Below are 23,496 nucleotides of genomic sequence, written 5' to 3' on the forward strand. Positions count from 1 at the left end.
ACTCAACTAAATTTAAGTAAGTGAATATATGAATCTGTATATGAAAGCTATTTGATGCTTAATAAGTATATTCTCTCTCAGTATAGTATCTATAGTATAAAGGGCCTCTATACACACTGCTTAGACTGACAGAATATGTACATTTGGAAACTAGCATTAAAAAGCTCTTTGGGTTCACACAGGCTGTGCACATACTCAGCTCAAAATGAAGACTACAGCAAAGCAGTGCTGCTGTGCTGTGGACATAACTGGGAGTAGGACTTTGACAGCATCTGCTGAAGTTCTTTCAAAGCCTTTCTGTGAGGTCAGAAGTACTTTCAAAGTATACACTGTAACTGAAGGTCCCTGGGCTCGCTAAATGAGGTTAAGGACATAGCCAGGCTTCTGTAGAAGATATAATTTTATACACGACCAGGTGCATCAGTTATCTTTCTGACCCCCGTCAGGAATGAGATCATGTCAATGTTACAGCAACAGACTTAAACGTATAGGTAAGTGCATAATTCAAACATAACAGTAACAGTGAACAGTGCTTTAGTCTCTCTGTGCCTTGGAAGGATATGGGTAGTGTAGTGATATCTCCTATTCCCAGCGGTGTGGTGCAGTTATATTGACTTTCTTGAGATATCCCATTCGTACAAGTGCAGATGCCACAAAGAAAACCGGTCAGGAAGAGACATAAGTTACGAGTCAAGTGTTCATGCTGTGGCCATGAAAATCTGATGTAGTCACTTGTACTGGTAAACAGTCTGGTAATCTTGACTTTCAAAAATCTAGTAATTTTATCCATGGATGAAATGGAATTACAATGCGGATGGTAAAGAAAACAAGAAAGAAGTGAGAAACATTGTCACCCTGATCACTGAAAGTCATATAAGAAGCAAAAGAAAAACAAAGCTGGATTGAGACAACACAGTTTAGGAGCTATATTCAAACACAAAGAAAGAAGAGTGCATTTCTCACAAAACAAGACAGCATCAAAGCAGTAAGTATATCGCAGAGAGAAAATGATTGAGAGCTGGTTAGATTTTAACGGGAGAGGAAAACAAGAGATTGCATGGGGTTGTGATAATGAGACGGTAGGGTCTACGTGGTAGGCTGAGACGCAGAAAGAAAATGTCTGGCATGAAATTTGGAAAGCAGATGTATAAGAATGACCACAGACCCATCTGAGAGCTGTTTATCTCTTTTCAACAGTTAATCAGGAGCATGACAGCCAACGACAACGAAGATGGCGAACTGACTACATAAGAAAATGCTGCCTAGTAGCTCGTTTTACTGTGTCAGGGTTGGCAGGAGCCCAAAGCTGGTAGTGCTATAAGACACAATGAAACATGAAAAGTTCTGGCAGGCAGTGCAGATAAAACAAGACTGAGGACAACTGGGACTACAGGCCTGATTTAATGAATCTAGTATTTAGAAGGAAAGAGCCAGACAACAGCCAGAAGGGAACCTGATGATGAAGTACACTGGACGACAATATAATGTGTAGAAGCTGCTTCTGTGTGCTGTGGGCAAGCAAATAGTTACGAAAACACCAATTATTAGGACAGCTGTTCAATGAGTTCATAAACAAGAATGTGTTTTGAACCCCAGTGACCCCTGGCAGCTGGATTCTTCTCACCCAATTTCATTCATTTAAGAATTAATTGTCTATCCTAAAATAGCTACCCTAGCCCCCTCCCACATCAATGGAGACGACAGATACCTTAAGATACCTATTAGAGATTCAACCTATCTAAAAATTATTCTGACAGCCTGAGTTGTCCCTTGGACATGCATATGTCTACTTGTCTATGTCTCTTTGTCTCTATAGGAAATCTAGTTAACTAGGTTCCACTACACACCTAACTGCTCTATGACCAAGTTAAGCAAGGTGAATCCTTTCCTGAATTTCATAAGATGTCAATTCATGATTCAAGTTCTTCTGTTTGCTGTGTTGGTGTTAACAAGTGTTGTTAACGATATGAAAGAACACGTTAAAACAAGGTTTTAAAATCTGATGGCAAATGAGAATGCTAACAAGTTGTTACAAGAAGCTCACCTGTTCTTGGAAAAAATATGCATTTAGCCATACAACCTGGATTTTGACAAAATCCCTCCAGAGAGACATAGGGGAAGTGCAGAAGTTAAGATTACAAGGTACTATTCTATTATGAGATATAAACCGTTTAAAAACCAAGAAACATAAAATTAGGGAATACATCATCCTTTTTCAAGAAAGAAGAATACAGGTAGAGATCAAAAGATTTATACAAATTTTTTGAATGGTTTTAGCAAGCATCAAGAAAAGATGGTGAACAATGGTGAAGCTGAATCAGCGGGAGGAACATGTGAATTTCTTAAGTTAGTACAGAATACCATGAACAATTTACAGATCCTGTTTACAACACGCCAAGGGAGCATTATGACAGATGAAATACAGAGTAGATAGGTGCAAAGCAATTCACATTAAAAGGAACCATTTTAGTGACTCACAAGGTAACAATCAGGGAAGCAAAGATGTATCATGGTGGATACACCTGCTTATTGAAAAACCTGCTCAATGAGCAGAGATAGTTAGAAAAAAGCAGGATGTTAGGTTGTATTGAGATAAAGACAGAAAATAATGCTGGAAATATTATAATGTTATTATGTAAACCAGCGATACATCCTCACTATGATCATGGCATTCAGTTCTGATCACAAAATCTCAAAGAGATTAGCGTGGAAATTGAAATAGTTGGAAGATGGGCAGTAAAAATTATTAAAGGCAAAGAAAAACTTGTTTATGAACAGAGATAAAAAGGACACAGACCACAACAGGAGTGCAAACAGCTGTCCGCTTTAGAAAGTCATTACAGTTTCTAGGAGAATTCTTGGTGTGTGCATAGACGCTGCCGCTTAGATTAGCAAAATCTTGGAAAACAGTAAAAACACTGAAGCTTTAACTACTCAGTGTAATTGAAAGAGAAACAATCCCTACTGTAGGTAGTTTATAGAACATAAATCAGAAACATGTATTTACTCTTAAAAACAAGAGGAATAGGATTACAATGGAATTGCTTGCGTAAAAAAAAAGCAACCTATTCACAACACAGAAAAACAAGCACTGCTTTACACTACACGTAAGTAATCTATGAACTCATTTCCATGAGGAGATATTAAGGTTTTAGTCTGTCAAGTTTGGAAAAGTTGTGTGAATAAATAACGTATGTAGTCCACCTAAGTAAAGCTGACCAAAACCAGTATCTGAGGCATTTAAGTCTTCAGCCTTTAGTCAAAAAGTACGCACTAGCACACATTACTTTGCAACTGAACAGGCTACACAGATTCAATTATTGTGAGTCAGCTAACAACGAGCAGCTTGCTATCATCGCCTACAATCATCTCTCTTTCTTCTGCAGTACTTAGTTTCCAAGGGAGTGACAAGTTGAAAGTTAAACTAGGATCATCTGCAACTGGAACATTTTACTACATTATTTATTTCCTCATTTATTTCTCTGTGACATTCTCAAAACTTTTCCCAAACTTGTCTTGTATTCTTCTTTCCCCCTTCTGAAGCTTCTTTCATCAGCTTACAAGACACCAAATGCAGCGTGACACCATTTTCAAAAATATTCTGAATTCCTCCTGAGCCATCTGAGTTTAAACACTCAGTTCTTCTGAAAACAAGGTTTTAAACTTATGACTAAATAAGCTGTTGTTAGTCAAACATTACAGTTTGGCCAAGTCTTTACACAGGCAACAAGATAAATTCAGAAACTCCTTATACTTTGTGTAATTCTATTTACTTTTCAAATGATATGGCAATTTGACTAGTACTAGCTCAATGGCTTTTGACTGTCCATCAGCGTTATTCCTATGAGGAACCTGGCTCTCATTCCTCTTTTCTGCTCCCGCTGAGATCAATGGTAAAATTTCCTCTGACTTGCCTCAGTAAAAGCAGAAGAACCAGTAGAGGGAGCACAAATACATAGAAATAATTTTCTGGAGTTCCTATAAAAATGATCGTGTGTAGTATTTTTTCATATAGTATTTGTATTACTATTTCTGACTAACCCCCTCATCAAAAATGCTGTCTTGATCAGGCTCCAACAGATGTACGTAAGGAGGTTTTTGGTGGCCCCTCCTGGAACCCCTGGGACCTCAGGGCTCTGTGTGAGAGGCACAGGCTGGACCCTGCGAAACTGATCTTGCAAAGTAATGTCTTCTACTCACACAGCACTGCTGGGCAGACCAGCACAACATGGGGCACATCTTTGGCTCCTGGACGTACCCAGAGCTCTGCTGACTGACGGTCTGTGCCGGCCGATTGTCTGGTCTGAGAACCGCACATGAGCATGCAGGTTGGATGAACCAGTACGATACAGCACGATATGGCTAAACAGTGACTTTCTACCTCCAACCCCTGCTCTCCTTCAGAGAGCTGCAGCCTTCAGCAGCAGCTTGTCCCTTGGTGTGAGCCCAGCGCCGCTAGCTGTGCAGAGCAGGGTAACAACTCTGTCCCCTCCCTGCCCATTGATGCTACTGGCAGACGTTGCCTGGAAGTGGTTGCTTTGCTGCAGGACTCAGAAGCTGCGTTGCTCTGCAGGTGAGCAGGTCTCAGGGAATAATACAGGACCTCTATCTTCCTCTTTACTGCTACACTTCATGCATTTCAAATGGGAGCTCAGGATTGCAATGCTTTTTGAGAGTTTCCCCCTTAAAGGAGGGAAAGACCTCATCTCTTCAGGCGACCGACTCAAATAGAAACACCCCCCCCTACACACCCCGAGAAAACCAAATGCAAACTGCGGGGTTTCTTACTCCATTGTCAGGACTTCAGTGCCAGACGACACAGAGCCCACCCTCCCATCCATCCCACTTTGTTTAAAACCATGTACATGCAACAACTGCAAAAACACTTTCCAGTAGTGTAAGTCTGCTCCCATTAAAGAAAATGGAATTAGATAACTGACAAGAGCTTTGGAAAATGCCTCTGCTAGATACCACAGAGGACAGGATGGAAAAAAGAGAGTGTAACCATTTGGATATGACACATTTTCAAAACAAACAAAAAAGTAATCTCGGAGATCAATTGACTCTCTACCTCTAAATTTGAAAAAAAGCCCAAAACATTAATTTGAAGTTCAGGGGGCCCTGGGATTCTCAGAAACATACAGAAGGCTGCTACCTGCAACTGGGCGCGTAGGCAGGACTAGCAAACAAGCACCACCAGCAATAGGAATGCGAAGCTGAACCTTTAAGTGAATGACGCTTTTAGAAGTACCTTTCGGTAATCACATTTGATGTCTTTTGGACATGCAGTTGCTACTACAATGCTTTGCTCTACAGACATAAACAAAAATAATGAATTTGACTTTAGAGTACTATAAAAAAAACTACAGGAATCTTTTCAGACCTCAGTGACGTTGCTGCACCCATCCTGAAGTCTGTGAACTACTTGGTGCCTTACAGTGAATGATAATTTCCCTAAAAAATACTTTCTGTCTATGCAAATACGAACAATCATATCTGATTTTCGAGTGAAGAAGACTAATAAGTTTTTATATTTTTCTTTGTTTTCTCTGCACGTCCCAAAACATTTCAAACCTTAGTCTACTGGGTGACCACTAAGGAAGGAACTGAACTTTATAGCCCAGATGAGCCTCTCCTGTCTCGTATTCCTACTGCATTTTTGCTGCAGAAACAATCTCAGTTGGTCCTATATTGACCTTTAAGAAAAAAAAGAATAACTGAATAACCCCTGACTGTATAAATAAATTATATGACATTATAATATATAATAATAATATATAATAATATATAATTATATATAATAATATATATATAATTATATATATAACTACATACATAGTAAGCACTAATATACTATGCATGATGGAATTCATCTTTGGTTAGTAAAAATGGGAAACAAGTGGGCGTTTTTAGGAAGGCCACAAGGGAGCGCGTGAGGAGTAGAAGATTTGTGCACATCTGTTTTGATAATCATTCAGGCTACAGATGCTTTACCTGCTGGCCTGGTTTAAGCGGCGATAGTGTTATTCCCTGGGTATTGATCACTGGGAGTATCTGGTTGCCGATGACGGTAGCAATGATCTGACCCTGGGCATTGGTCAGTAACTGTGGAGTTATCGGCTGCACCTGAAGTCCCTGAGCTCCACCTGCCGCCTGGCTGGAGGGGACGGGATTAGGCATCAGTGGGATTGTTCCAATAATCTGGAAAAAACAACACAGAAAGGGAAAATGTACACATACCACACATACCTGCCACAGATAATTACTTGTTTCATGCATGTTAAATCAAACTTAGGTGGAATAAGCACAGAGAGACAGATATGGCGGGCTGAGGGTGGGAAACAACCATTCCTTGACTGAGGTGATGAGGACTTCCAAACTCATTTGTCACATCGCATATCACCTGTACGTTTTACCACCATCCAGTATCAGCCCCGACGAATCTGCTGTGGCTGAGAGTGTATGAAACAAATGCTGGGCCACGCTCTGGCCCCTGGAAGGTGCTTTGCTCCCACCTCTTGTTTGAACACGGTGTGAAATAGATGCAAATATCAGTCCTGTTTGTCTTGCTTTCTACAACTCATCTGTACGACGTTATTAGCTGTGAACTGATGTGCTTATGTAATTTTCTTTGATTTACTGATACCTAGTACTCTAGACGACCAGTACTCTTTAACTCCCATATGATCTCAAGGAGGAACAAAGAGATGCTGGTGCCTTTCAGGATATGGCTTATTAAGATATGTTGATAAAAATGCAGCTGCTTTTGGATGACAACTAAGTAGTACGACACAACAAGAGGGCTGCTGTTAGATAAAACATTTTAGCTAACATTTCTGGGGCAAGTACTTGCAGAAAGAGACACTTGTGACATCTTAGACTTGAGAATACAGTGATTTCCTAATATTTGAACATGCATGTAGAACTAATATTGGGATGAGGTGTCAAACAGATACTCTAAGAAAGCTTGTCAGTCACTAAGCTGCTAGCTTGAAGAAAGTTACACTGTTGGAAGACGCTTTTTACCAGTATTAGAGCAGCTGAAACAAACTTCTGATTAAACTTGTGAATAAAACCAAGCTTTTTTTTTTTTTTTCCTCCCCTAAACAACAACAAATCAAGCTAGAGTCACAGGACAGAGTCGACAGGAAAAGTAAAAAAAAAAAAGCAAAACACATCTCTATTTCCTTCACCAGTCTCCTCAGACTTTATCCATAGCCTCCCAGCAGACATCTATCCCATTGCAACGCTTCCAGTCTTCCCTCTCCAGAAGCATTACTTCCTCCTCTTTATCCCCAGCATGCACCAGACTGCATGACCCTTTGGTCCCCCACTAGTCTGATTCCAGTTGCCCTGTGTCCCTAATCACATACATCGACTAGTGTAAACCTGCTTTGCTGCTGACAAATAGGGTGGACTATAGCTGAGTTCACCTCCTTTTCCTCAGTGGGAAAAGTAACAGGGTAGGCTTCCTCGGTCTATCTGCTGATTCTCATTCCATTTAGGAGCTTAATAATCTTTTTAAATCTCTTTATTTCTGATAAATTTTGTTGAAATTGGTCAGCTGTTTCATATCCATTAGGCAGGTATGGAGAGCTGGATGGATGGAAAGAGGGAGAGAAAGATAGACAACACTAGTCATAGGACTAGTCTCCTCATGAACACAGGCTGCTTCTAATGAAACTTGAGGGCAAACTCCCTCCAAAAAAAACGTTTAAAATTCATATTGATTTCAACAATTAATTTATATTATATACATGGGAACTGTACAGTACAGTGTAAAATTATCTCTAAAATAACTGTTTAGTGAAGACATCAGTGGCTTTGTGGGCAGACCACTAAGTTACTGTCTGAAAGCGCAAAACCTGAGGAACAACTCTGAATCTCTTACTAAAGATATACGAAGGATATATGTACGAACCGTGTTGCGCTGAATAGCCATGATCTGTGAAGACCTCTGCATATTTAAATCATCAGAGGTGATACGCAACAACTCCATAAAATCCATTCTCAAGCATCATGCACTGATATCCAACTAACTTAGACATAGCTGGAGGGGCAGGTGGCTCTCATCAGAGGATTGCTCTCTTCCTTCCATTATTATGCTAAGATAAGACATAATCAAGTGACAGCATCCTAACGAGTGACCTTCAGCAGTCACAGCCCAATGGTGTGCCTCAAGGTAGGCTCAACTGTGAAATACACTGCGACAACTTAAACCGACTCCTTGAGTGAAAAGAGTGCACTTGGTTAGCTCTGGCAGCTCAGCTAACGAGTGGGAACTGCTGAGTCATGATCAACTTGCCAGACTTGCCCAGTGAGCAGAAATCTGGATGGGAAGACCAGAGAGCCGTAAAGAAAAGCAGGACAGCTCTCCTGTGGGAGGACCTGGTAAAACGGCAAGCCCACCTCTGAAGCTGTATTGTAAGAGCTGCATATATCAAAACTGTTCAAAACACTGTAAAGATATCATTTAAGTTCTCCTTAATGCATTCCTAAAAGGTGGACAGATCAATAAAGATTACTACCCCCATTTTACAGAGCATGAAGGTGAAGCATGATGGAGCATATTCAGACAGAGGTTGTGATTTGGAGCGTTAGCCTTCTAAGCTGGAATTGCCTGTGAGTTTCTCTCTGCAGACCACAGTACTTTTATATTTTTTTAAGGTGTCCCTAGCTGAACTGCAGCTGCTTTACAGTTCATGTGAGAAGATGGCTGTTCACTGATGTCCTGGGTTTGGCTGGGATACGGCATGTGTATTTCTCCCAGTTTTTGGCAACCTAAAGTATTTATGGGTCACAACTATATTCTTTCACTTTTACCATATGTCACCAAACAGAAGCAATAATCCTTCCATATTTTGTCAGCAGAAATACAGCAAAGGCCTCTCCTTCCCTTGCCATATCAGTAAAGGACGCGACCTTGGAGCGTCATTACTCCAATGTAACTTTAACTATCAAGGTCCTAATCCCAGAGAAGGAAAAAGTGCTGCGCTGGTGTTATCAGTAATAGAAATGTTTGCATTCACATTTAAAATGCATTTCTTGGACTGCAGTTGGACATTTTATAGAATGACAGTGCTGAAGTGGACAGTTTGTAAGGTCAGAAGCAGAAGGCTATCTATATGTATTAATGTGTGTCACACACCATTCTGTACATGGCGTGCTGTACATGCACACAGCCAGAAATGGAGTAGCGGAAACATCAAGCTGAGAGGTGTTCCAGAAGGACAAATGAAAAAATGCCCTCAGGGGTGCTACCGTAGGAGCCAAGGGTAAATCTGAATGGGAAACAGTTTTCCCACTTTGTGAAACTTTACAGGATTTCAAGATTTTTTTTTCCATTTGATACCACAATAAAGTAAAATCCTGTCTGGTTAAAACCAAGACGTCCACCTGTCTCTAGTTAACTAATAGGGCTACTGTTTATGGTATGCATCTCTCATATGGCTAAACTCAGACTCAGGTTTTCCCTTTCAAGTTCCCCCTTCTCCACGTACCCTTGAGCTCCCTGGGTCACGCTGCTTGGCTTTGTATGAAGAAGTAAACTATTCACAAGGGAGGAGTACTGAAACTGGATCCCCTCCTCAAACCTGGTGTGACTGACCTGATGCTGGGCCAGATCCCTCTTCCTGTAATTTTGGTGAGAAAGTCCATTCCGGGCTTTGCTGGTATGTCCTATTAAAGTACTGTAAGAGCTGGCACTTTATGAAGACAATTAAAATTTTCTGGAGAAATAAAACAAGACCATGCCATGGGCTTGAGACACTGGCATGCCACAGTACAGCCTATTTAATTGCCAGTAATTTCCCTAGTGGGGAGTCACTGCTCCTTTCTAGCCACTGCTGATATTTCAGATGATATCCAGCCACAGTTCAGGAATAGTACATGACGGGGACTTACCCACAAGATACTTATAGACTCACACAGTCACAGAATGGTTTGGGTTGGAAGGGATCTCGTCCTGGTTTCGGCTGGGGTAGAGTTAATTTTCTTTCTGGTAGCTGGTGTAGCACTGTGTTTTGGATTTGGGTTGAAAACGAAGTTGATGACATACTGACGTTTTCAGTTGTTGCTAGGCAGTCAAGGAGTTTTCAGCTTCTTGGGCTGGCCTGGCCTGCCAGGTGCCTGGGAAGCTGCGAGGGGACACAGCCGGGACAGCTGACCCAAAGTGGCCACAGGGGTATTCTGTTCCATATGGCATCATGCTCACTATATAAGCTGGGGGGAGTTGGCCGGGGGGCAGCAACTGCTGCTCGGGGACGGGTGGTGATGTGGCTTTCATCAGGTGGCGAGCAACTGCATTTGTGCATCACTTGTTTTGTACATATTATTATTGCTATTATTATTATTATTAATTATTATTATTATTGTCTCCTCCTTTGCTTTCCTATTAAACTGTCTTCATCTCAACCCATGAGTTTTTACTTTTCCCCGTTTTCCTCCCCATCCCACGGGAGGGTGTGCGTGTGTGTGCGTGAGCGAGCGGCTGCCTGGTGCTTAGCTGCCAGCTGGGGCTAAACCACAACAGACCTTTTAAAGATCATCTAGACCCCCTGCCATGGGCAGTGACATCTTTCGCTAGATCAGGTTGCTTAAAGCCCTGTCCAGCCTGACCTTGAACACTTCCAGGGATGCGGCATCCACAACTTCTCTGAGATGTAGCAGAGCAGGCTTCTTACTCTGTCAATGTCTGGACTCAAATTCATAAACAATCCCATTTGTTCTTGAGAAACACATTCTTGAGAAAACAAACACATCTCTAAAAGTCCTCATGCTACAAAAATAAAAAGTTTTGGGTTTACACTATGCATGTGACACTCACAATTCCTTTTATACCTCATACAACTGAAAGCAAGCACTAAGGGTTCACAGAGGAGTAGCAAAACAGGTGTCGTATACACAACAACAGACAGTTCTGAAAATCCAGGGGTTAACTCAAGGGACCCCCTTGTCAATGCTCCGTAACTTCTAAGGGAGTCAGGCACAGCAATCTGCAGAGCACTATTGATTAAAATAAATTACACCGGGTTGTATCTGTCTGAGGTACAAGTTACAGATATAGGCACAAAATGTAGCGCAAATGTGACTTTGGAAGTTCTACTGAGATCTTCATGTAAATTCAGACCTCAGCTTTTTTACAGAGCCAGGGCTTTGGGCCACCTCTAATTAAAACACCAAGACTGTAATTCTGGTCCTGTTCAAGTGACAGAGTTTTGGCAGAAGCCTTGGTGGACTCAGACTTTCACTGCAAATATTCAGTAAGATTCTTCCATTTTTGTTTATGGATAAATAGATGCAGCAATTGCATCTTGAGATGCTCAGAGAGCAGGTTTTACAGATGTTAATTTAGGTTTTTATGCTTCCCAATGTTCATTAAATTTTAAGAATCAGTTATTTGTTTCTAACTGCAAAGGAAGTTCAGGGTGATCTTTCAGAGCATCTGAATATTCCGCACTGATTAATCTGTTAGTGTCATTTTAGCATCCTAGGATTTCAAGATATCTGAGATCAGTCTCAGATCTTACAACCTGAATCTGCCATTGCCAAGATGACTTCCATGCTTAACCGTTATTCATATGAAATAAAGTTGTAAGGCTTGGTTTGCATGTGAAGATAATTTGTTGCTCTGCTCCTACATGCCATCTGTGGGCTCAGCGGTCTCTGCCTACATAGTCCTGCAAACTGTAAATTCATCTGCACTGAAAGAATGAGCACCCAAATAAAGTGAAGGTGAAATCCCAAGGAATGGAGCTGACCATGGAGGGCAAAAACCCCCAAACCCTCAGCATACTGACAGACATCTGCATGCTATCCCCAATGGCAGGGTAAGGTCCTGGCACTGATACACTGAGGTGCTACTCACTGTTGTGCCATTAAATAGATTGTGGCCCCTCGCCTTGCTCAGTGAAGCTTTCTTCTTAGAAATGAAGTAGAAACATCTGATCCCTTAAAACTGATCCCTTAAACAACTGATCCTTAAGAAAGACTAACATGAACAAAAGAATCCGTTCTTATCCCTTCTTGACTGGCAGCACATCTTCATATTTAATTGCCATTGTGGATTACTTGGCTATAACTCACAGGCTGAAACTGCGGGCAGAAGCTGAGAGACGGCTCAGAACTTCCGGGGGTAAATGTCTAACTGTAGTCCCATTTGTGCTGCAGACATAAAACCAGATTTTTTGCATAACTGTACGAAGGACTGATAGCTGATTTCCCAGCACTGAGTCTTTCTCTGTGGCTCCTAACAAAGCAACTGTGTTTTGACATTAGGTGAAGTTACTATGATACTCTAAAATGAAGCATACACCTGTTTTTTGTTCAAGTTCTTCTCCCTTTCCCCTCCTCGGAAGCAGGGATGCTGCCTTGGTTCACTGTTTTCCTTGCACAACCAAAGGAATATTGCAAACTGTAGCCAAATGGATGGTTCAAGAATTGCATTGGTTTCTGCTGTGAAAAGGCTGAGTAAAATCAAAGACTGACTACGCTACATTGTTTCTACTGTCAGCCAGGGCTCACATAAAGCAAATCGTGGCATTTCATCTGAAAAACAGCTTTAACTCTAAAACAGAAATGTTGAGTTTTTTCAGTAGTATCCTCAAAATGAACGTCTCTCTGATTTTATCAATGTTACAAAACCTTTAAATATTGAAGGTTAATTATTGAACCACAGAGGAACAATAAAACAAAACAGAAAACCAGGGAAAAAGTAACAGGAGCAACAGAAAAATTGTTCAGTAACATGAGGCAAACCACCACATACACGTAAGATAATTTAACATCTCAAACTGTGAACAGAATGCACGAGTCTTATGTAGTTAGCCAAAACAATCACAATTTGAGTGAATGTTTCCCGCTTTAAATATGCTTCACTCATCTTCATCTTCTAGTCCTCCAAATATAATCTGAAATGGAAGCTCACTTTGGCTTCTGTTGTATGATGCTGGTACGTTTGAACTCATTTCTTCTAGTTTTACAAGGGCCAAAAGCTAATCTAACCGCCGCAGTCATACCACCTACAGTACATGGGACAGTGCTTATGGTCTGGTTCATTTTCTACAGTTTTGCAAATTTGCCTTCAGAAGCTGCTTCTGTTCACAGATATGTCCCTTCTTGTGCGGTCACTGTATCAGCAGGAGTTACTTTAAGGAGATAATCTAAGGAGAAAATTACTGAAGAAAGGACAGAAAAATGACTGAGGAAAGGACAGAATCATGAGAATCTGCACAGGATTCTTTATCCTCTGTGCAGCTGCCCCTTTCTAAATCGCACACATATCTAATACTCATGTAAATTATAAACACAAATATGATTTACTATCTATCAATATCAATAAACCCAGCTGTATATGTACACTGTACTATATATACTATCAATCTACACACTGAAAAACTGGAAGCATGAATACAAGCTCCATTTGCAGAGTGATTCTGAAAGAAATGCTACTCCATCTGGTTCTCTGGAGTGACGACAATGTGATTCTTGAACCTCAAGATAGGATGAAGCTTAAGCCTGCCTGCGTCTTTTGAAGTAAAAGCAGTATTAATTTATGCAAAGCTTGCAAATTTCCTGTGCTGCATTCTATTTCCTGATGAAACCTCAAAAAAATGGCACAACAAAATGCTATTATGAGAATGAGGCACCAAATCACAATACTAGAAACAGGCAGCTAGGAAACTGTACTTCTAAGTCATCATTTCATGTAAGGAATTATAATTTTCAAGGTTAAGTATTGTTCATATATCATACAATGTACTGGATGATACATTGTTTCTAAGCATCATAATGGAACATTGAGTCTGACATTCTGCCTGACTGTGCTTTATTTTTCAGGAAATAATGTTTGTATACTAACATCATAATACACAGGACTTTATTTGTCATCAGTGTATGAATTACGTGGTAAAATTTTTCTCAAGAAAATACTGTTATGTTCTGTTAGCAGGGGCATGTATGCAGTCAGAAAATAAGAATGTCTCCTATCAAACATCTTGAGTAACACAACTTTTTCTCATTGCAAAAATCTAAAGATATATAATTACCAAATTAAAGATTAAAAATTATGTTCAGTGTCTGCTAAACTGTTCTAACCAGTCTACTTATCAGATATAGCTTCCTTTTAAAATCAAGAATTAAGTCAGGCATAAGGACCCTTAGAGGTCACAGTTCTCTGAGCTGAGCAAAGCACCTGTTGATTTTCACTAGATTTACACATCCTGAGGATTTCTGAAAATCAGCTAGCTAGATTCTTATGCAAATGTTCATTATTTAAAATTCTTTGATGGATGACTCAGATAAAATATTTTATCAATACTTTTGTTTGTTACGACAAAACAGCCATAATTTCGAATAACATTTGAAGATCACAAAAAGAAGTCACAACTTACTATTTATAACATTTGACTGCTTGTCTCCCAAACCACAGACAACTTTCCTGATAGCTGTGTGGACCTGTGTAGAGTGTATACATGCAAATAGACATTTGTATGTGTGGTGTTGGTTTCTTTTTTTCTGCAAATACCCTTAAGAACAAAAAGTAATGGTATTCATTTTCTCAGGAAGTAAATACAAAGCAACTGAGCCACCAGCATGAATTTCTAGAATTAATTACAATGAAAATATTTTGGTAAATATTTATTTACCTCTACTTTCTTTTCATGCAGGCTGAGATTTTCATAGTTGCCTACAGGGGTATCATTGCTACTCTGGCTTCTCTGAAGATTTCAGTCTCAAATAAGTATCAAGCATCTCAGAGACAAGAAATCCCTGCTCTGAAATAAGATTTCTCAACCTTTGCAATGCTTTGGTGAAGGAAGAGTATGCATAGCATCTGCAAACCCACCATTACTTTGTGTCTTTAGATTGCAAACCATTTAGGACAAAGATTGTCTCTTCTGGGAATTAACATAATACAAATAGTTACTACTACTTCTCCCTCATAGCAGGAAAGCTGGACTTGCTTACAGCCATATCAGAATCTAACATACTGGACACAGAGCAGAAGAAAATACAGACATCCCTACACTCTGCAATACATGCCATGAGTATTGCTGAGTTATTCAAGGCTAGCTTGGGAAACAAATTGCCTTTTCTCATCAAGCCTAATTAGGCCAAGCACAACGTGTGCCAATGTGATCAGTTTGCTTCCATGCTATGGCGGCATTAGCAGCTTGTTTGGAACTATTTTTGAGACTTGGTGTTGTACTGCACTGTACTGGCCTACTAGAGAGATGCTGTGGAAAGCTTGGGAGCCAGAATGAGGCAGGATGTAGTAACTGCTCTTTGATCCTGTGGCTTTTAAATAACAGCTGCTATTGAGATATAATCTTACACAGAGATGAACAAGACAATGTTCTCTACTACCACAATAGTTCTCACTCAAATAGTGCTGTTTTAATTTTTTGTGTTGTAATATTACCCTTTTAAAAAAAGGATCTTGCACGCTATTGTCCATGTCTGTGTCTGGATGAGCAGAAGAATTTTTGGTGCTCTACTTTTATTTCTGTCTCTAGTTACTGCTTTCAACTTGCTTAGCAAAGACAAGAAGCTGGATTAAGGAGACAGCATGTTCTTAACCGCCTTCAGCAGGCAGTCACTGCTATCGCTGCTTTATCTTGTGTTGCCATTCCTGAGAAAGTTATTCCACCACGAGTCTTATGGTCTTGCACATATATGTTAAATTTGGAATCTTCAAAGAGTTATTTTCCTTTTTAATTTTCATTGATGAAAATTGAAACAGGAGTGTATTCTGGGCACATAACTTCAAAGGTTTAATGACGTTTTATTCTAGCCTCGACTAGTCTGTTTAGAATACCAGTATGTGTTTTCTTGGACACTTCTCCATGATATACTGGACTGAAATTATTAACCATCAAACCATCTTCAGATACAATCTTCAGGACCACAGCTTATTAATTAGATTACAGGTCAAAGAATTTCTAGGTCATCAATATATTCTTGAATAATCTACTCTTGTCTTCTCACTATCAAATTACATACACTACATAAAATATTTATCAGAGATCATCAAATTTCTCAGTCTGTAATTCTTAAAGGTGAAATTAGTTAGGCATGCTGATTCATTCAATCATTTCATATTTAGCCAAAATTCACTACAAGAATGCTAACAGATATTGCATCAATCAGTAGCAATGATACTTAATATTGTTGTTGTACAATCATATTTCCCCAAATACTGTTACAAATCTTGAGCTTGCCACCCAGATGCAAGGCTATGGATGACACAGTAATTGTCTGTCAACTCATCACTTCAACATTGCACATGTGCAACAGGACATTATTTAACTAGAAAGTCATGCCGTACTTCAGCTGATGTTTCTACGATTTTAGGTTATCTGGACTTCATTTAAATAAAAGATAAAACTGCTGGTCTTACTAATTAAGAGTTGTAACTTTCAACGTGATAGTCTACAAAAGCTCAAGACAAGGCTGAGGTGAATAACTGTGCAAAACCTTTGCACCTGGCCAGACAAATGTCTTACTGAAACACTTTTAAATTTTACAGTGCATGCATTTCTTCAGCAAGCGACTTTCAGACTACTGAGAACGAACCATAACACTAATCACCAGTATGACTATGGCGGAACAAACTATTAGGGATTACCTCCCTACCGTGGATCATCACTATGGAAACCAATATTCCAGCCTATAAAGTGGAATTTTGTTATAATGCAGCACAATCACATGGATGTTGAAGACAAGAAGGAAAATTTCATATCACTGAAAGGAGGTAGGAAAATTTAGATGGGTCATATGCAAGTTCTTGGGTTGAAAACGGTCATGACTCCAAGTTTCTAGATGCAAATGTCTAGGAAAAAAATTCCTTCTTGAGTTCAAATATAACTTCCCTTTGTCACACAATCACCAGAAAGAGATCTGATTGCTCATTTCAGTACCAATGCCTCCTAGAAAATCTGCCAACCAAATACAGTCAGTTCTTATTACCTTGTGAAATTTGGTATGGCTGCTGGTTCAGAGCGCTGCTCTGCCAATCAGTTCACCTTTGGAAAGTCACTAAAATTACAGTTCTCCATTGAACCACCTGTAATATGTTCATATAAATATTACTTATCTCCCTGCCAGTACTCCTATGAGCCTTAAGTAATTTTTGTAAGACTACCTTTAAGTTACCAAGAAAAGATACCATATAAAGGTAGTGGGTTTTTACGCCAAAGGTGGCTATCTCACTGAAAATATCCTCCACTGGTTCTTTTCTTCAATGTGAGTAGCAGGAGCATGTGCTTCACTGATACAGACAGGCATAACTGAAATTTCTCTTTATGTATTTTGATATGAATTCAAACTACTTCACCTGGACATGTTGGTCAACAGCTGGCTGAACGTGAGCCAGCAGTGTGCCCAGATGGCCAAGAAGGCCAACGGCATCCTGGCTTGTATCAGGAACAGTGTGGCCAGCAGGAGTAGGGAGGGGATCATGCCCCTGTACTCGGCACTGGTGAGGATGCACCTCAAGTACTGTGTTCAGTTTTGGGCCCCTCACTACAAGAAGGACATTGACGTGCTGGAGCGTGTCCAGAGAAGGGCAATGAGGCTGGTGAAGCGTCTGGAGAACAAGTCTTATGAGGAGGGGCTGATGGAACTGGGATTGTTTAGTCTGGAACAGAGAAGGCTGAGGGGAGACCTTATCACTCTCTACAACTACCTGAAAAGAGGTTGTAGTGAGGTGGGTGTTGGTCTCTTCTCCCAAATAACTAGTGACAGGACGAGAGGAAATGACCTCAAGTTGTATCAGGGGAGGTTTAGATTGGATATTCAGATAAATTTCTTTACTGAAAGAGCGGTCAGACATTAGAACAGGCTGCCCAGCGAAGTGGTGGATTCACCATCCCTAGAGGTGTTCAAAAAACGTGTAGATGTGGCACATGGTTTAGCAGGCATGGTTGTGTTCTGTTGACAGTTGAACTTAATGATCTTAGAGGTCTTTTCCAACCTTAGTGATTCTATGATTCTACGATCTTTCTCTTCTGCTGGCAGCAGAGCCTGTATTCTTGAGGTCAGTTCTGTGGAAGGTGGAGAATCACAGACACTTTGAACGTCTTCTACCCTTGCATATTGCCTCTGTATCAGTCCTAAAAAGATTTCCTTTTCTTTTCAGCGGTGACCTGCAGAGAATCAAAGGTGAGGGGCTCTTTTACTTTCTTGACTGTAGAGGAGGGGGAGGATAAGGGCAGAGATCAGCTGTTTCCAGGATTCCTTCTTTGTGGATTTGTGACTTCTCTTACACCTATATTTTAAGCTGTTTTGGGAAGGCCATAATTTTTTTTCTCTGCTAGAACCAGGCCTTAGCACAGTATTCTGGCCATGATTATGGTGGTGCTGTAGACAATAAACAGCAACAATCCTACTCGTCATAAAAAAAAAATTGTTATATTATGTAATTTTCTCATATTTCCTCTTAGTTAAGATAACTGAAGACTGTGATGCACTCTACCAAGAGCTGCAAGTTGGATAATACTGCTGCACTTTCTGGTAAAATTTATTTGGATTACAGGTTCCTGAGGGAAGAAGGGTGCTCCTTTACTTTCGTCAGCACTGAAACACTCCCAATACAAAAGAAAAATACATTAAAGGTCATTTTTACACACTGTGGAGAATGTTTAAGAACATGGCTGCAAGCTGGGGAAAAGAATGAAACAATAATGCTAAAAGAGACCCTCATGCTTACAGAATATTTTAAATACTTCCCTAGAGCTCTTGATTTGCACAACTTACTCTTGCAACTGTGGCAGCTGAGGTGTCAGTGGACCTCAATGAATTGCACTTAAATAAACAGATTCTTACCAAGTCCAGAGGACATCATTCACATTTACAGCTACAGCCCTTCTCTTCTGTAGTTACCCCAGATGTTCTTCTCCATGAACATCCAGAGCAGTTCCACAGCTCAGCTTTACTAATTCACACTTAGCCAGATTCTGCCTCTCTCTCCTGGTACGTAATGTCTTAATGCAGAAATTATCCAAATCAATCAAGAAGTCTCCTTATGGAGTGATGTACTATATTTACTGCCTGAAGGAACCAGAGAACCTTAACCACAGGTATCTTTAGTATATGAGAATTTAAGACTATTAGTAAGGACAGTCAGATGGTGCTTCCTTCACTCAGGCTTTGCCTTGCTTTAAGTAGCCTCCCTGCTATCAACCCATGGAGCAAGATACTAGTTAATAAGACTAAAAATGGTAGAACCTTCTATAAGAAGAAAAAAACTGATATGAAAGGGGGAAACAGCCACCACAAAAACAAATTCATTTTTAAGTATTGTCAAACTGCATATCGTACTTACAAATGTCCTTGTAATATATTTTTTAAAAAACAATGAAGTCTCAATAATACGAACCCTCCGTAAAGCACTTATTAAATCCTGGAGCAATAGCAGAGAAGATTCCCTGGTGTACATGAATTACAGCAGAAGAGGATGAGTGAAGTGCAAATGCCACAGTACAATTCGTATATGGAACATTTTAATTGTGGGTAATGGCAGATTTTCAGGTTTATAAGCCAAGGAATTGTGCTCATTTCTGAGACAGAACTGAATATATTAACTGCCCTTGAAACAGTATCAATATTTCTTCCTGCACAGAGCACAGCACAGTAAAATGCATTAAAAAATGAAAGCTCTTTGATCCTTCTGAATACTTAAAGATACCAGGACAGTGCCAGTAAGTTTTGAGGAAGAGGCTAGACAGAAAAGAAATATTATTAATTGCCAAGATAGCACAATATCCCGAAACAGTGACACTGGGTGTACTAAGGACTACAAAAATATTTATTTTTCATAGTTCTACCCCACTGAGTCTCTCAGGCCACAATGGTTTCATTTTTTCCCCCTCTTCATTCGCGTGAAGTCATTACTATGCAAACAATAATTGATCTTGATATACACAATAGCTGTACCTTTTTAGCCTTCAATATTAGGGAGAGAAAACTGTCCTGGATTATATCACAGTGTAGATCTTACGAGTCAGGAGCAGACTGAACAACTGGAATCCCAAAAGTCATTTACAAGAGCCATTGAGCTTCACTCAATGGTCCACTGGTTCTGCTGCACTCAATGGCCTGCTGTGGTTCTGCTGCCAATTGTCAGGTAATATTTTCTAGGAAGATTTCATCTCTGGGCTTCGCATTCATCGATAATAATGACAATTATCTCTGGACTCCATTTTAGTTTGGAGCTATGCTTGCATAATATTATCAGGCCTTGCTCTGATTTGACTTCTACTAATGAAAATCAGAAGTAAATCTATTGACCTGAATGCAATGGCCCCTGGGACTTGAACAAGGCGCAGGCTGCTGTTTGGGTCAAGATGCAGCCTGTAGTTCTTTTTAAATTACAAATAGTCTCAGGCTAACTTGTACACTGCACAGTCGAGTCTGGTTTTGACTGGTTATCTCAGGCTTTGGTTTCAGCTGCAGCTAGAAAAATGTAGGGATTCCTTCTCTTTTTCCCTGCCCATACAGAACCCATTCTGCCCCATGCAAACCAAGTGGATGACTCGAGGGTAGTTCTGGAAAGAAAGTGGGAAATTATGTTCTTTCATTTATGTTTTCACTTAAAAATGGAAATTCAGTTAAATTTAAAATGAAATAAAAATCTGACAAAAGGTGTTCCGGGTAGATTGAGCCATTCTGATCAAAACCAAAATATTCATATTCCTTTTAAACTTTCTAAACTTGAAAAAAAAACCCCACTAAATTTTCAAACAGAACATGTAAAAATGAGACACTTAAATCTCATCCAGACACTGTACTTTAAATTTTTACTGAATAAAATTTGTCAAAATGACACATTTTCTATTTAGCTTAAATGCCATTTTTCCATCAGAAGACAGCGATGAGAAAAATGTCATTCAGTTCTGCTCACAATGCTGCAGGAATTTGTACTAACAGATTGATAAATGAGGTAGTAAAATGTAATTATACTTCACTCTTTAACATAGATTCAAATGCAACGCTAGAATCCTGAGGGATGCTTCTGGCTACCTAATAGATTTCCTTCTCTAGAGCCCACCACATTCATTGCTGATAAGTTCTCCAGGAGCACTTGCTCTAGGTCAGGCTCCAAGAGCTGAGCCAAGGACTAGAAGCCTGACGTGCATACTGGAGAAAGACAGGGTTGAGGCAGTCCCTATTTTGAAAAGGGAGAGGAAGCCCTCGTGCTGTCAGGACGGGTTGTACGCTGGTACCACTCCAATGGCACAGAATAAAGTCCTTCTGCTATCCCAGTGAAACCGTGCCTGAAATATGCAAAAGAAGAGGACACTCCCTTCTCTACCTTTTTCCCTCAAAGCTATATGCATTAGTCGAGAGCCTAAAACTTCCATTTACTCTGTAGCTTTTAACAGGGAGTCTTTTTTCAACCTCTTGGGACATGGACAACCTGGCCCCTAGTTTGTGATTTGCTGTTCAGTGGGGGAATATGTAAAAGACAGTGCTCTGTCTACCACGATTCTTCCTCCAGCCCCGCGCTCTTAAAATACTTGCATGCATTTCTCATCCATCACCCTATCCTGGACGATGGTCAGAAAACTCAGTGATGTCTAACATGATAGTTAAGAGAGTCTGTGCATCTACTGGCCTCCCCTTCCTTCCCTCCCCTTCCCCCTCCACCCTCCCCCAAAAGAAGAGAAGCCCATTTCTCAGATGAAAAAGAAAGTTCATCCAAGCTCAACGTGCATAAGATTTGTCACCCAGGCTGCTTCACTCAGAAATGAAAATGTAAAGATGTGTAAACAACAAATAACCTCAAAAAAGAAATGAGCATCCGAAAAAAAAAATAGTTATCAAATATGCATTTGTTTATCACAGTCAAGTTTTATGATTCAAACCTGATTCATATATATTTTATGAAGAGAATATCCATTGTGGTAGCAAAATTAAATGTATTTTGAAACTTGTCTGTGACATTTATCTATCTGCTCTATCAGAAAAAAGTTGTCATATTCATTCAGACATATATTACTTTTTCAATTTCCTGTCAGTAATGTTTTTTTAATGTTCTTTAGGGTGAAACCACAGGATTTCTCATTTCTCACAACAAAGACCATAACTCATTAGAATTATGTTGATGAGTGTATACCTAAAAAAGTTCCATCACTTTTTTCTTGAGGTGAAGAATTTGCACTCTTATCCATAACCATCATGGCTTTTTTCTTTGTTTTTTTTTTTTTAAAAGATAGAGAGTCAGGTAGAGAATTGTTGGCTCCTTTTTTTCCTTATTTTACAGATGTTCATCATATAAAACACAAACTTATGGTGCAATTTTATGATGATTCAGGTTCTATTGTGAGCCACAAGAGATAACAAAGATAGCACAAGTATTGAAACTCCTTATCACACATCTTCCCTTCCAAAGGGATGATTTTGACAGAAAGTTTAAATAAACCCAGTGCTTAAGAATAAACAGCGCTGTGCAGCAGGCAAGGCCAAAGGGTCATAGTTAAGAGAAGAAACAGAAACCAATTAAAGCAAGTTAATTCACAAGAGGCTACAGCTCCCATGCAGAAGACTGGCTGGAAACACGCAAAGAGGAGATGGCAACTTCTTTCTTGGAGGTGCTATTAAAGTGACACTGTAATGAAAACCTTATCTAGTGTCCTGTACGCTCCATGGAAGTCCTGCGACCGATGTCGAAGTCCAGTGGGTCAAGCCCTGGGTAGAAAGGCTGTTTGACTCTTACAGGACTGTTTTTGATAGGCTAGTAATGACACCATCCACAACACAGACTGAAGTATGCTCTTTGTTGGTAAAAAATGAGAATTCCACGGGCAACATTCGAGTTTCTTTTCTGAACAAAAGCAGAATATTGGGAATCAAATTAGAGGATCTGCTTCCCTTTCCAAGCACACATAATATTTGAGAATAAATGCAAATTTAAATAAAATTTGGTAAAGCTGGCAGTAATTATGACGCTTCAAAACACTGTTGATCAGTTTGGCTCAGATATGAAATTATTTGAACACCGGCAACTTTGGCTATTTTTTAGTACAGAAATTCATATGTGATAAGACTCTCTCATGATATTCGTGGCATCTGCTGGCTGGAGCTGTGCTGGAAATACTTCTAAGCTGGCCTGTGACCTGAGGATTTAGTGCATCTCTTTTCTGTCCTAACCAAAACAGCAGGGCAAATGCCCAGAGGAATGTAAAAAGTAATCTGTCAAAGGGAGGGATTTCTTTCTCACTACTACAGGCTCAAAGTTTTTTTTTAAACCAGAAGAACCTCAGAGACGCAGTCTTCATTTATGCACAACTGATTTTTAAAAACAACATCCTACAGATAGAATACTTAATCTTACTTGAAAGAAAATATTCTCAACAGACTCTCTCTTTACATGACTATCCATCATTTAGTTAAAGTATCAGTAAAGTTAAGAACATTTTAAATAATTCAAATAGATACCATTACCTTGGTCTCTGGGACGCTACTTCTCTATTTATTTGGGAAACACAAAGAAGC

The 23,496-nt window shown here is 39.8% G+C and overlaps 1 protein-coding gene across 1 annotated transcript in view; it reads right to left on the bottom strand.

The window, feature by feature from the left end:
• Positions 1 to 23,496, bottom strand: part of POU6F2 (POU class 6 homeobox 2) — a 318,779-nt gene that overhangs the window by 19,176 nt on the left and 276,107 nt on the right. The window contains exon 7 of the mRNA XM_009943048.2: positions 5,995 to 6,201. Coding sequence (XP_009941350.2) covers positions 5,995 to 6,201 — 207 coding nt within the window. The remainder of the gene's footprint in view (positions 1 to 5,994; positions 6,202 to 23,496) is intronic.

This window comes from Opisthocomus hoazin, chromosome 4 (assembly GCF_030867145.1).
Source record: "Opisthocomus hoazin isolate bOpiHoa1 chromosome 4, bOpiHoa1.hap1, whole genome shotgun sequence".
NCBI classification, from domain to species: Eukaryota; Metazoa; Chordata; class Aves; order Opisthocomiformes; family Opisthocomidae; genus Opisthocomus; species Opisthocomus hoazin.